Source organism: Neoarius graeffei, chromosome 2 (genome assembly GCF_027579695.1).
Source record: "Neoarius graeffei isolate fNeoGra1 chromosome 2, fNeoGra1.pri, whole genome shotgun sequence".
Lineage (NCBI taxonomy): Eukaryota > Metazoa > Chordata > Actinopteri > Siluriformes > Ariidae > Neoarius > Neoarius graeffei.
The window spans coordinates 66,109,189-66,125,096 of record NC_083570.1 but is presented as its reverse complement, the minus strand read 5'-3'; the positions used below and the strand labels follow the sequence as shown (position 1 = coordinate 66,125,096).

The 15,908-nt window shown below is 39.8% G+C and overlaps 1 protein-coding gene across 2 annotated transcripts; it reads left to right on the top strand.

Annotated features, from left to right (window-relative positions):
- Positions 1-4,646: 4,646 nt before the first annotated feature.
- Positions 4,647-15,319, top strand: alkbh3 (alkB homolog 3, alpha-ketoglutarate dependent dioxygenase). Of its 2 annotated transcripts, XM_060908956.1 has the most exons (10): positions 4,647-4,775; positions 5,118-5,202; positions 5,424-5,494; positions 5,574-5,608; positions 5,701-5,748; positions 7,794-7,900; positions 8,439-8,527; positions 9,554-9,763; positions 9,913-10,011; positions 13,584-15,319. In XM_060908956.1, exons 2-10 carry the CDS (start codon positions 5,127-5,129, stop codon positions 13,677-13,679), a joined length of 831 nt encoding a protein of 276 aa, XP_060764939.1. In that variant the 5' UTR covers positions 4,647-4,775; positions 5,118-5,126; the 3' UTR covers positions 13,680-15,319. The 2 variants fall into 2 exon arrangements, with proteins under 2 accessions (XP_060764939.1, XP_060764948.1); XM_060908965.1 differs by lacking the exon at positions 13,584-15,319 and having other exon boundaries at positions 4,647-5,202; positions 9,871-9,960.
- Positions 15,320-15,908: the final 589 nt, after the last annotated feature.

Genomic DNA, 15,908 nt, shown 5'->3' with positions numbered 1-15,908 from the left:
CTACCAGGTTTCATTCATTTGGTTTAAGAGAATATTACATGTATTATGTCATACTATCCAATGGAAAATGAGTGAATATGCTTTACATTTATTGCATGGTTATCAAGATGTCACATGTTGGTGCTGATGCAAATATCCAATGAGTGTCTTCTACTGCACATGCATAGAAGTATTTATTTCAGTGGCAGCAACCACAGTACTGTTGCAGTGAATTGAAAATACCATAAGATACACTATATTGCCAAAAGTATTTGCTCACCCATCCAAATTATCAGAATCAGGTGTATAAAATCAAGCACCTAGGCATGCAGACTGTTTTTACAGTTTGGAGCTGGCCCCTTCCTCTTCCAACATGACCTTGCTTTGTGCACAGTCCATAAAGACATGGATGACAGAGTCTGGGGTGGATGAACTTGACTGGCCTGCACAGAGTCCTGACCTCAACCTGCTAGAACACCTTTGGGATGAATCAGAGCGGAGACTGAGAGCCAGGCCTTCTTGTCCAACATCAGTGTGTGACCTTACACATGCGCTTCTGGAAGAATGGTCAAAAATTCCCATAAACACACTCCTAAACCTTGTGGACAGCCTTCCCAGAAGAGTTGAAGCTGCTCTAGCTGCAAAGGGTGGACCGACATCATATTGAGCCCTATGGATTAGGAATGGGATGTCACTTAAGCTCATGTGAGTCAAGGCAGGTGAGCGAATACTTTTGGCAATATAGTGTACATATTGTATGTAAAGCTTCCACACTGGTGAGTGACAATTTATAAACAAACATGGCTCCCAGGTTTGTTCCAGCAAGCGTGTGTAATATTGGCTGGCTTTTTTGAGGGGGTGGTCTATCAGATGTATTCTATTCAGCTAGTATCATACTGAACTTGTTCAATATGATGCTAGCTGAATGGAATATATCTGATAGACCACTGCACATCAGCCAATATTAAATGTCCCTCAGGTCTGTGACTGTATTTCATATGAATAATGTGAGGTTTTTCAACATTAAGATAAACTTCATATGCTCAAGCCAACATGTGATGTTCTTATTAGACACAAAGTATGCAAATTTATCAACAATTCCTTGTCCTCACAAGTGAGGATATGAAAAGTCAATGTCCTCGATGTAGTTTGTATGAAAAATTCGAGTTGTGTGTTTCCCAGTAAAACACTAATTTCTATGTGTGTGTGTGTGTGTGTGTATATGCATGCACACAGCTGGGTGATAAATTAAGGGGGAGAAAACTGAATAGAAGAGTATTGAAACTTAACATTACATTACAGGCATTTAGCAGGCACTCTTATCCAGAGCAACATACCCGAAACAGTAGGGGTTTAGGTGCTCAAGGGCACTTCAGCCATTCCTGCTGGTCCAGAAAATTGAACCAGAGACTTTTTGGTACCAAAGCTGCTTCTCTAACCATTAGGCCAACAAGTGTAGGTACCTCCAGACAGGTGTACTGCATGATTCAATTAAGTAATCAACGTCGTACCATGCTCCGTGTCAGGTATAAAATGCTGAGCAGGCCCAGCTGACCTTTATTGTGCATTAAGAAAGCAAGAGGAAAATATCTGGCTTAGTAAGAGGGTTTGTTATTGGGGCATGGCTGGCATAAGCTTCAGCAATTTTTTTAACCTCATTTAATTGATGCTTTTACCCAAAATGATATGCAATTGGATACAACTGAACAGTTGAGGTTTAAGATTCTTGTATAAAAGATCAATAGTGGTAGTGGCCACTACTGAACTTTTATACACATACAGTAGACCAGTAGCATTAACCACTGGGGAACTACTGCCCATCAAAGACCTCACAAACACTATTCAACTGGCTGTGTTTCAAAAAGAACACTCGCTAAAGTGACACTTGCCATGATAAAGTTTGAAAATTGTGGTTGAAAGTGCACACCCAATTAGATTAATGCCCATACGATAAGAACAAAGCCATTCATATATCATATGAATATCATGCAACTGTTCCTCAGGTGACTGAGAATGTCTGCAACTATATCAAGAGGGATGCGACCCTGTAGAAGGATAAAGCGGCTAGAGATAATGAGATGAGATGAGATGTTATTGAGTAAGGGTGCGGAACATAAACCCCTCATTACACAGAGAAATGCACATTTGTGTTGTCTGGTGCAAAATCCAGTCACTGGGATATAAAGATAATATTCTCATTGTGTTTTGGGTCCACTCTTCTCTTTAGAGGTAAGCATCACTGCAAATAAATACAAAGTTACTTTGATTGATCACCTTTATCATATGATGAAACATTAGTATCTTGAGGGGAATGCTCACTTCCAGAATGTCCCCAACCACAGGGCATTGGATTACTGAATGGTTTGATAGTATGGAAATTAAGTAAATTCATCTTTATGTCCTTCACAGTCACGAGATTTCAAATGAACACATTTGAGAGACACGTGTAAAGTCTATGCCAAGGTGCACTCAGGTTACCTCACCTTACACTTTGTGTTGATTGCTTAGTAACTATTTTGAAAATCAAACCGATTATAAATACATATTTGATGTAACTAGTATACTGCAGATTTGTTTGGTGTTTTTTTTAATTTGTTTGATGTCTACTGTACATTAAAAAAGCATTATTTTATTATATGCCTCTTTGATTGTTGAAAAATAGGTTTCCTGTATGTTAAATAGGAACCAATGTTCAGTATGCAGGAAGCCGGACGTTTATCCTGGATACACCGAGTTTGCTGTATGTTCCGGCTCTTTACAGTGAGTCGGATCACTTGGTTCAGCTCACCCATTAGAGTCGACTCTTTCGGTTCATTGCCAGTTTGATCTAAACCAGACACAATGGGCCTCCTGCGAGAACCACTCAGACCAACACTGGACTTGCTGCAGTCACCATTCTTCTCATATTTTGAATTTTTTTTGAGGCACGAACAAAATTTACGAGTGGTCCAGAGCTGTTTCAGGCCTCATGTGTAATTAGTCTGCTGTTATCCAAACCCAAGTTTCTCACTAATAGATTGTATATTTCTTCATTACTTTGAAGCAGTTTTGAGTTTGAAAATCTTGTCCACGTCATCGTGTGTGTGTGTGTGTATATATATATATATATATATAATATACACACCCAACACGCATATATATATATATATACACACACACACTGTGTATACACAAGTACACAGTGTGTGTGTGTGTATATATATATATATATATATATATATATATATACACACACACACACAGTTAGTATTATCTTGTTTGACTCTTCAATTCGAATAATTATAATATTGTAAATATATTAATATAACCAAACGATAACATTAATTTAAATTGGCTACTGATGCTATTATATAATCGTACAAAATCAATATGTACATCACAAACTGCGAAACTATTTAAATTATTTATTTATAATTTATACTGTGTATTATAGATATTGTATATTATTGATAAATATTTTAATGCATAATATATTATTGTATATTATTAGATATTATATATTTAGATTATAGATATGGGCGGCACGGTGGTGTAGTGGTTAGCGCTGTCGCCTTACAGCAAGAAGGTCCGGGTTCGAGCCCCGGGGCCGGCGAGGGCCTTTCTGTGTGGAGTTTGCATGTTCTCCCCGTGTCCGCGTGGGTTTCCTCCGGGTGCTCCGGTTTCCCCCACAGTCCAAAGACATGCAGGTTAGGTTAACTGGTGACTCTAAATTGACCGTAGGTGTGAATGTGAGTGTGAATGGTTGTCTGTGTCTATGTGTCAGCCCTGTGATGACCTGGCGACTTGTCCAGGGTGTACCCCGCCTTTCGCCCGTAGTCAGCTGGGATAGGCTCCAGCTTGCCTGCGACCCTGTAGAAGGATAAAGCGGCTAGAGATGATGAGATGAGATGAGATTATAGATATTGTATAATACAGATATTTTAGACACATTGCATATATAGTTATTGTATATCATGTATATTGTGTATAATAGTTATTATAGATTGCATATTTATTATATTGTGTAATGTCAATATTGTCCAGATTGTACATTGTATATACATATATGCATTTTTCTTATGTTATATATACATACATTTCCTCCCTTTCCCCCCCCCGTCACTAGAGACACACCAACTGCCGGAACCAAAGCCCTTGTGTGTGTATCAACATACTTGGACAATAAACATAATTCTGAAAAATTAGGCAGTAATTAAAGGTTAACTGGATTTCCGAAAGCAGGACTTCAATCCCTGAACTCGTAAAGGCCATGTTTATGAATGAAAACTTCCTGACATATGGGGAAGGATGCATCGCCTTATATGGTATTACTGGGGCGTTAATTATGCTAATTTACAATTCTCATGAAAGCACGCTGAATTACACACAGGTAGCATTTGTTTGTTTATTCAGGGTCATTTAGCTCCACAGTTATCTGACATTAGGAGCGTTTGCTGAACCTGATAATGCACACTCATACAAGCTCACTGTGAGGAAATTAAAATTATAATCCGGAAATGTTGTTGCATGAGGACCAATGATTATAATTCCTGTTCCTCACATTACTTGACATTGTATTTTACAACGTCGTTTTAAAATAATAAATAAACTAGTATAATCAGGGAGAATTTATGAAGGTAAATGTGCGAGTCGGTTCACCTAAAAGAGTCGGCTCAAGGAATCGACTCCCTCGAGAACAGCATGTCAGTAGTTTGCTGAAAGGCGACGTGAGGAACCTGACTTACTGAAATGCTGCAGCTTTATAGAGTTAAATACAGATCTGTTGGTAACGCGTGAGGTTTTTCGTTCACTGCAAGGTGTGAATTAAAGCTGACAGGATAATCAGGTCCAGGTTTTGTAAAGTCACTGAGTAACAGATTGACATTTGCATGCTGGCAGTCAGTCTTCTCCAGACTTTCTGTTAACATACAGCTAGAGATCTGTCCTTAAATTCATCTGCTGTTCAACTCCTGAATTTTCGACTTGATGGTTTGGGTTGATTTGTAAATTTAGTCAGCAGTGAGGAATCATCTGTATGTTGTGCTAACTGCATAGGTTCTACCCCATTAGACCTGAAGGTGGCAGACTGACTCTACCTCCCAACCACTCTTTAATATTACAATACAAATCTGATTATAACATTATTTCATTTGATTCAGTTGAATTCTATGGGAGATAAACGCCAGAGAGCAAGAGTGCAGGGCTCTTGGGCCAAACCTGTTCCCAAACCAGCATGTTCAACAGGTAGGAAATGCCATCTGGCCTGAACCCAGCTTGTTGGACCAAACAGACCATCAAATCTAATAGCCCTGTTTCTAGCACAGTGTGAAATGCAAAAGTCAACATCCATTTTGTAATTTGGATCCAGGAACACACTACAACTTTCAAATTAGTTTTATATGAGAGAACTTGTGGAGCTGGTTTTATGAATTAAATACTACATACTGTCATTAAAATGTTTACAGCACCGAGGGAGCAAAAGTCTGGGTCATGGAAGGCTGGACCTGTAACGTTCGAGTTCAATCAGCCCGCTGAGGTAAGCGTTAAGTAATGCATTTTGAGCGAGGTCACACCATAACCCTGTTCCTTTGGTAAACTCTGTACGTTTACTCCAGCCCATCAGAGTGATGCCTGTGGAGAAGGTGATCAAGTGAGTGATCTTTACTTTCTTTTTGGCCCTAGACGATCAAATTGGAGCATTTTGAGGAACACAAATGAAAGTTGTTTTTCTCTTTTTGGCAGAGATGCTGGGGTTTATGAGATCAGCCAAGGTCCCACCGGCATATCCAGGTAGCAGTGACTGAATGCATTGTTTGTTTGTTTGTTTGTTTGTTTGTAAGTTGAAGGCTGTTTCTGTGTTTTGGGTGACCCCTCTTCAACTCTTCTGAGAGAAATTAAACTGTAATACACTGTTTGTTTGTATTTTAACATTTTGTCTGTATATCATGCAAGTGGGGCGGCACGGTGGTGTAGTGGTTAGCGCTGTCGCCTCACAGCAAGAAGGTCCGGGTTCGAGCCCCGTGGCCGGCGAAGGCCTTTCTGTGTGGAGTTTGCATGTTCTCCCCGTGTCCGCGTGGGTTTCCTCCGGGTGCTCCGGTTTCCCCCACAGTCCAAAGGCATGCAGGTTAGGTTAACTGGTGACTCTAAATTGACCGTAGGTGTGAATGTGAGTGTGAATGGTTGTCTGTATGTCAGCCCTGTGATGACCTGGTGACTTGTCCAGGGTGTACCCCGCCTTTCGCCCGTAGTCAGCTGGGATAGGCTCCAGCTTGCCTGCGACCCTGTAGAACAGGATAAAGCGGCTAGAGATGATGAGATGAGATCATGCAAGTGGTAGCACTGTAGGGTCGTATGTGCTACCTACCCATAATGTAAAAGCGGAGTTGGGGGGGGGCTATGCAGAAAATATTGCACAAAATGATTCTTTTAATTCAGATAGCTAAAAAAAACTTTTTGCCCTATTATTATGCAAACTCATTAATTGTATTTTATTTTTAAAACCCGTGGCAGTATTATTAATACCTGTGAAGTACTATGAAAGATTTTTAAATATTAAATTTGAACTTTTCTAGGCTGGCTCATTTCAGTCCAAATATTAGTGTTTGTGTTAGATATCTCATCTCATCTCATTATCTCTAGCCGCTTTATCCTGTTCTACAGGGTCGCAGGCAAGCTGGAGCCTATCCCAGCTGACTACGGGCGAAAGGCGGGGTACACCCTGGACAAGTCGCCAGGTCATCACAGGGCTGACACATAGACACAGACAACCATTCACACTCACATTCACACCTACGGTCAATTTAGTGTCACCAGTTAACCTAACCTGCATGTCTTTGGACTGTGGGGGAAACCGGAGCACCCGGAGGAAACCCACGCGGACACGGGGAGAACATGCAAACTCCGCACAGAAAGGCCCTCGCCGGCCACAGGGCTCGAACCCGGACCTTCTTGCTGTGAGGCGACAGCGCTAATCGCTACACCACCGTGCTGCCCTGGGTTAGATATGTCATAACAAATTTACCCCCATTTAAAGTAGATTTTCTCAGTACTATAAAACTACTGAGTATGAGCTCACGTAGTGATGTCACTAGGCTCCATGAACCAATCACAGCCAAGTTTAGAGAATGCTATGAAACCTGGAATCTTTCAGCTGTGTGTGTGCTAAGCTACCTAGCTAACTTGTATAACCTCTTTAGCTTGATACTTGCATTTGACCAAATATGAGGTTGCACGCATGTAAAATCACTTTCTCCATCACCATGGAGAAAATGCAAAATAGACAGCTTGTTGTTGATCTGCGTATATTAGAGAAGGGGCATAAAAGGTATCCAAAAATGTACCAGGATGGAAATAAACTGCACACAAGGTAAAATCACCTGATCCACACTATAAAATCTGGTAATGGGGCATTGATGCTTTGTTGCTGTTCTTTGTGGGACAGCGGTCCAGGGGCTCTTGGATGTCGTGAATTCTGCTAACATGTATCCAGATTGACTGACTGAACTGTTTGCAGGAACAAAATCAATGTTTTGTAACAGCCATCTCAATCTGGCCTGAAATTAAGCAGACAGTCCAAATACACAAGCTTGAATATATGAAGGCGCTGCAGATGAAATGCATTGCGGAGCGGTGCAAGACCCTCTGCAAGTGTCTCCAAAGTTGTTGAACATTACAGAAAAATGCCCAGTGTTGTTCTCGGCAGGAGAGGCTTCATCAAGTGTGAACTGATCAGTGTTTCAAAATCATCGGCTCTGCTAAACACAACAGTGTCTCCTTATGCGATGCCTTTTTTCTTTCATGCCTCTTTTTAAAGCCAGTGTTATGTTTGTTCTTAGACTGCGACTCCTTCCTGGGTTTGTGTCCCAGGAGCAAGCAGACTGGATGTTCTCTAAACTGTTGGCTGAGCTTCCATGGTCACAGAAGACCAATTATGGCATGATGGGTGAGTGATAACAAATGAAGTTGACGCACATCGAAGAGAGAATCCTTTCAGTAACATGTTAAATTCAGTAGCATGTTATATTAAAAATAAATCTCTGATTATTGTGAAATAAGAAGTTTGTTTGTGTGTGTGCATGCACTTGATGACTCACTTTTTCCAGACCCTCTTCCTCTCTAAATTGGCAGACCTGCTACTGCCTCCAGCACAGATTTTGATCTTTTCCAGGCCTAGCAGTGTATCATACTGACTTGAATATACTAAGGGAATAAACATTTCATTTGGACAAAATCTTGTTTGACCAAAGCTCCTGTTACTGATGCATATTATTTTTTTCTGTGCAATCAGAGTTAGATTCGTTCTCATATTTGAAACAAGTAACAACAAAAAAAATTGAAATCTCCTAGATTTAACATGGACATTGTGTGGGAAATCCTTAAAAATGGAGAGAAAATTACAATTCCACTACTTTTGCAGTTATAAATAGACATGCAAAAGTGCATGCTTTTCAGCTGACAGTGTAAAATGTTTCTTGGTTCAGGTGAAGCATATGAGGAACCGAGGTTGACCTGCTGGTATGGAGAACTTCCTTACACATATTCTCGCTCCACGATGCAAGCTAACCCGAAGGTTTCAGCCATTTTCTCTTTTCACTTTTAATTCTTCCTGTACCTTATACAAGTACAATTCAACATAATTGTAAAAGGAGGGGGTTATTATCTCATCTCATCTCATTATCTGTAGCCGCTTTATCCTGTTCTACAGGGGCGCAGGCAAGCTGGAGCCTATCCCAGCTGACTATGGGCGAAAGGCGGGGTACACCCTGGACAAGTCGCCAGGTCATCACAGGGCTGACACATAGACACAGACAACCATTCACACTCACATTCACACCTACGCTCAATTTAGAGTCACCAGTTAACCTAACCTGCATGTCTTTGGACTGTGGGGGAAACCGGAGCACCCGGAGGAAACCCACGCGGACACGGGGAGAACATGCAAACTCCACACAGAAGGGCCCTCGCCGGCCACGGGGCTCGAACCCGGACCTTCTTGCTGTGAGGCGACAGTGCCAACCACTACACCACCGTACCGCCCAGGGGTTATTATAAAAATACATTATTACTTTTTCATGCATACTGAATGGGAAATAAATTCCTAGAAACACAATTTTTTTGGTTTGTATAGGAGTTCAAAATATTGAAAGTAGGGTAAAAGGATCAGATCCCCAAAAATTGGTATTGGACCAGATCTAGGCATATTTTAATGGGTCAGTGTCAGCTATGTTAAACCTGATCAGATTCTGCTCCTTCATTTATGCTTTTTTATAACATTATGCTGTTTACACAAGTGCTCATAGAGGTCCTGTAAGCAGACATCCACATCTTGCAGCAATGAATTAAAATAAGCACTGGGAAAAAATCCATTGATTATATGGTGTCGTTCACTTGACGCAAGTTGTTGTTTTGTTTTTTTATGGATAAAGTTATCTTGGGCCATGATTGGAAAAAAAATTACTGTGCATATTACTTAATATTGAGTATTTAAGTTCATTATTAGAATACCATGATTTGGATTGTAGGGGAAAAAAAATCTCTCATGTTCTCTATTTCTCTCTTTGTACACATACCTAGCCAACCTTGTTTTGTCCCATAGTGGCATCCCATCCTCCTGAATCTGCGCCAGACTATAGAGCAGGAGATATCTCGTACCTTTAACTCATTGCTGTGTAACCTGTACCGTGATGGGAAGGACAGCATTGCTTGGCACAGTGATAATGAGGCATCTTTAGGCCCCCACCCCACCATAGCCTCTCTCAGTCTTGGGGACACAAGGGTGTTTAGCCTCCGGAAGAAGCCTCCTCCAGTGAGTGATCGGTTTTGCTGTATTGATTGTTGTAGCAGTTGGGGTTGCTTAAGATGAATGGGTGTCTTGGTCATATCAATTTTATTATTCATGAACTTTTTAAACAGGTGTGTGGACAAATACGCACATCAGGTTTGTGTGTTTTTTAGGAAGAAAATGGAGACTACACGTATGCAGAGAAGGTGAAGATACCATTGAGTCATGGAACACTCTTAATAATGGAGGGATGCACTCAAGAAGACTGGCAGGTATAGAATCACATTATATGGCCAAAAGTATGTGTACACCTGACCACCACACCCGTATGTGTTTGTTGAACATCCCATCCAGAGTTGGTCTTCCTTTTGTTGCTCTAATGGCCTCCATTCTTATGGGAAGGTTTTCCACTATAGGTAGAGAACGTGGCTGTGAGAATTTCTTCCCATTCACCCATAAGTACAGGGGGTTTCAAAAAATTTGATATCATTTGAGATGTAACTATCCCAGAAACTATGTAGTCTAGGCAAATGAAACTGGACAGGCTTAATGTTGAGCAATAAAAGATTTATTCCTCAAAATTTGAGTGAGAAATTCAAAGGTATGTGGATTCTATGAACGATTTAACAAATTTTCGTCTTGTTCAACTGTGTTCGAGCGTACTCTAACACAAAATGCCTTTTCTTTTCCAGTGAATGGCATTTCTATACCTAAAAAAGATAAAAACATAAACTTTTGACCTTTCTCCACACGTGCTGTTAAAATTTGAGGTCAATTGAACGAGAATTGGCAAAGTTATTAGATTGGGGAAATTTATATCAATTTTTTTTTTGAAACACCCTGTATATTATTGAGGTCAGGCACTGATGTCATACAAAAAGACCTGGGGTGTAGTCAGCGTTCCAGCTCATCCCAAAAGTGTTCAGTGGAATTGAGGTCAGGGCTCCATGCAGAACACTAGTGCTTCCATGCCAGTCTTGTCTTCATGGACTTTGCACAGTGGTATTGTCATCATGGAACAGGTTTGGATCCCTATAGTTCCACTGAAGGGAAATCTTAAAAATACAGCATACAAAGACATCCTGTACAGTTGTGTGTGGCAGTCCTCAACCTCCGTTTTTTCTTTGTTTCTGGGATGTTGATCCATTCAGAAAAGATCCATCAGATATCAATCACCAGGGCAGGATGGCTCTCTTCACCTTGCATGAAGGGTGGGCACATCCATGGTTCTCATTTTAAGTAAAAATATTGCACTCACTTGGCAGAGAGGTATCTCACAGTATTAGACTCGCAGTATCCTGACTACAAAGTACTTTCAGAATGCATGCAATCAGAAATATCTCACTAGCTTTGATCTGCTGTGAAATGAAATGACTGGAAAATATTTGATCGTGAGTAGCCTACTAGAATTTCTGTGCATAAATGTTGTGTATATATCAAGATGAATCCTATAGTAATGTTCTGGGTAATGCGATTTAAACAGTGCAAGTGATGTGCATTCCAAGCAGACAAGGTAAATATATCTCATGAATGGTAGATCTTTACTTGTTTTGAAATTTTAAGTGATCTTGGGTTTGAAAAGATTGATGACCACTGTGCTAGACCTTTTAAGAGCTTTTTAAAAATAAAGAGCAAAATGTCAAACTGGATCCTGTAAAGTAGCTAGTGTGAGAATACCAAAACTGAGGTGTGTTTTCTTGGTGCCTGTAAGCAATCTGCATTTTGAAGAAGAAAAAGAAACCTTTGTCACATGCACACTTCAAGCACAATGAAATTCATCCTCTGCATTTAACCCATCTGGCGCACACTTGGAGCAGTGGGCAGTCACACCAGAGCGCCCAGGCAGGGGTCAGGTACCTTGCTCAACGGCACCTCAGCCCAAGGCCGCCCCACGTCAACCTAACTGAAATTTTATGTTAATTCTAAGAGAGCAACAGACCCCTTGCTTATGCCAAAATATAGCAGTTTATGGAAATCTACACAAAACCCAATGAATGTATGAATATATATTTCCAAATCCTGGAAAAAAGAGGATCTGTTTGATTTCTAAAATATTTCCATGCTGAAGATGGCTCTTGTTTACCAACTACTATTCAAATCTCTCATCACAAAGATTCTTCGCCCATTGACTGATGTATTCTACCCGTACTCAAGTTATTTAAAGTTTTTAAAAGAGATTGATTTGTGATTTTAATTTAATTGAAAACAACTGTGATCCATCTCATCTCATTATCTCTAGCCGCTTTATCCTGTTCTACAGGGTCGCAGGTAAGCTGGAGCCTATCCCAGCTGACTACGGGCAAAAGGCGGGGTACACCCTGGACAAGTCGCCAGGTCATCACAGGGCTGACACATAGACACAGACAACCATTCACACTCACATTCACACCTACGGTCAATTTAGAGTCACCAGTTAACCTAACCTGCATGTCTTTGGACTGTGGGGGAAACCGGAGCACCCGGAGGAAACCCACGTGGACACGGGGAGAACATGCAAACTCCACACACAAAGGCCCTCGCTGGCCACGGGGCTCGAACCCAGACCTTCTTGCTGTGAGGCAACAGCACTAACCACTACACTACTGTGTCGCCAACTGTGATCCATCTAACTCTTAATAGCCCTTATATAGATTCTTGAGGGACACCACAGTCAGCCGTAGATTAAAAAGTAGTTTCCAGCATTAACTTGTATTCTGTCCAAAGGCCTTAATTTAACTAAGCAGGGTTTGGTGGTTAGGCCTTAGCTTGTCAGTTTTGGTATTAAAATGATATGAACTAAGGCACTATTGGTGAAGGCTTTAAACTATCTAAATGTATTAAATGGACAGTTGGTTAATAGTCTCTTGCCCTGGCCATCCTTATTGGTTGTTTATTCTTAAAATTGTTAACATCTAATCTACACTGTTAGATGTCTCGGTGTGTGTGTGTGTATATATATATATATATATATGTGTGTGTGTATATATATATATAAAATATACACACGCAAGTCAAAGTGCCTGAAAGTCACAGCACACTGAAGGCCTTTGGAATAAACTGACCTCTTGAATAGTGTGTGTTAAATAAGGAAGAACTGTACAATCTTGTTTATACTGCTGCTGATGTATTCCCTGGTGATTATGGGCAGATAAATTATGTACAGTCTTTAGTGGTAACGTTAAACCGTGAATATACATAATGCAACCATGTAAACCCTGGGTAACTACTAGAGATCGGACAGGCCCATTCATTACATTATTGTCTTGCCAGCTAAACATGAAAAGCCTTGGAAGGGTATTCTCCCCCTGCTGCAGAGTTGCTTTGGATTCTGGCACAAACACCAGTGAGAGCCATTTTTCAGAGAGCACCAATAAGGGAAAAAGGTCAAGGACATTTTATAGCAACACCTAAAGACTGTCTCTGAGGCTCTTAATTTGATCTCGGAAAGTGTCTGAAAGCACACTTCAGTCAGACACGATTTACATTGCAGAGCCATAATTAGGTGTACTAATCCAACATGGACAACTTGCTAAAAGATTATTTAAAAAATACAGTAAATATTTATGAATGGGTTGAGACTGCTGATAGCAATTCCCCAGAGACAAAATTACACAATTGTGAAATTACTAGTGGTTTAGATTGGTCACTTGGTAGACCATGCACTGACTGACCGTATGATCATTGTGTGGCCCAAATGAGATGCACAGTTAAAAATGTGTACATTTGTCTAGCATGCAGTTAGTTCAGATCACTGTCATACTAATTATGTGCTAATACTGTGTGTAGTATATGAAATGACCCATCATATTCCTCAAGGCTAATTTATTCTATAATTGTCTGTTTTCTTAATAACTTTGTTGAATAGCATCAGGTGGCGAAAGAGTACCATGACCGTGGGCCTCGGATAAACCTGACCTTTCGTACAATCTACCCTGAACCAGTATATTCCTCCAAGAGATGATGGATAATGGAAAAGAGACACAAGAAGAGCTACAAGATGTGGAAAAGCGCAGGCCATTTACTGGAGGTGGAAGGGATGTGATTAATATACATTACATTAACATATATTGATAATGATAAATGATTTCTTTGCCTCAAACCAAATGGAAGTGGAATACAGTTAGTCTTGATAAGCGTTGCTTGAAACAAAGTCTAGTGTTATTTACAGTTGTGGTCAGAACTTTACATACAGGTACATGAATATAATGTTAATATTGGGCTTTTAATGATCTCTTTGTACAACAGAATAGTTGTACAACATGGATAAAAGCAAGAATTTGGTGCACATGTAATTTATTTTGGGTTTTCTGAAATCAACACGGTGAAAATTTATACATGCAGAGTCTTTATATATAAAAAAGGTTATTCGACGAAATCGAGTCATACATAAGCTGATGGTCAACGAGCCACATAGCGCCAAGTTGGCTATAAGCCATGCACAATGAAATTGAGTGGAATGACTGTTTTATTATATCCACATTCACTGGATTTTGAGAAACTGAGCATTTTTTAAATTTTTTGCAAATTTGATAGTTTTTTCAATTCATGAAAAATAAGATGTTCTTACAATCAAATACTTTTATTCCATATTTTAACCATGCTTAATAGTTGACTGGTCTTTGTGGCTAAACAACTCAATATTTGTCTCATCTAATCATAAAGGTTTCCTTCAGAAGTGTTTTCTTTGTTCATGTGGTCAGCTGCAAACTTTTAGTTGAGCTGGAATGTGGGGTTTTTTTCCTTTCTTTTTTTTTCCTCCCTTGGACAGCAGCCTCCCAAGTCCATGCTGACGTAAAACTTGCCTGATTATAGATAGTGTTCTAGCAGTTTCCTGTTTGTGGCAGGCCTGTACCTTAATGGTTCCTGGATTGTTCCTGACCATCCGAACAAATTTCCTTTCAGATGAGGGTGACAGTTTGGGTTTTCTTCCACTAAAGTGACTACACCTCTCAACAATAACTTGCATACAGTTGTTTGAACTGATGATATTGGAATCAGCAGCTGTTTAGAAATTGCTCTGTTTCCTCAGTTGTGTAAATCCTATGATCCTCTTTCTCAGATCTGCACTGAGCTCCTTGGACTTTCCCAATGTACTGTGTGTTGGTCAAACCAATGAGTGCTCTCAGACAAACCCTTGTTATGTTGGCACAGAGAAACTACCAGCTGTAGTCAGTCATGATCACTAACAGGAAGGTAAGAGGCCTTGGCAAGTTCAGACATTTTGGAACTTTCAGCACCACTGACTTACCGTAATAATCTAATTGGGTATATGTATATTTTTGACCCGGTACTGATTTCAGAAAACTGAAAATAAAACTTGTGCACCAATTTCTTGGGATTTTTCTTTTCTATTAAAGTTGTATGTTGTACAGTCATTCTGCTACAAACTGTTCACAGGTCACTGAAAGCCCAATATTGCCATGACCTTCATGCACCTGTATGTAAACTTGTGATCGTAACTGTACTTACAGAGCATATTTTAGTTTTGACAGCTTTTACACACATTGTTGAATAGTTCCTCTTTTTAATGATTATTTTCTGACAAGGTTTTTTTTTCGTTCAACATGTAGTTCAATAAAATGTGGTGTATAGTAGTAGTTATTGACCTTAAGAAATGTTAATCAATAAACATATAAAGTTCATTGTATTGAGTGGTTCAGTTTCTTTCCTTTAACATTTCCTCTTTGCCTGTGATATCAGATCAAGTACTTTAGTCAGTGCCACTCATAATGCTTTTAATAGGTTCACTATTGCCACTGATTTTCAAATATTTGTTTATATTGGTTTTATATAATGGTATACTAGTATAATGGTTTTAAGAGTTAATAAAACATTGACCTGCGGTTCGTTTATAGGCATGCTTTCATGCTGCACACCCTGTAAAAGTCAGTAATTTTACATCAGTAGATTAAATCTGTTAAACTGCACTACATTTTACTTCTTGATTAGTCATGATAAATCATGGCTATAGCTAAGTAGGAACTGAAAGGACACCTGTATTCACACATCCATTAAAATACCATTCAAAAATGACTCATTTCTGATTAAATCTGAGGCTGAACACAATACAGTTTACTGTCTTAACATGCACATGAGGTTCAGTCTCAGATATGCTATAGTTCTGAGGCTTATGTAAAGCTGATGGACCACAGTGGCACTTGTGGTTGGAAGAAATTGATTGCATAGCTCA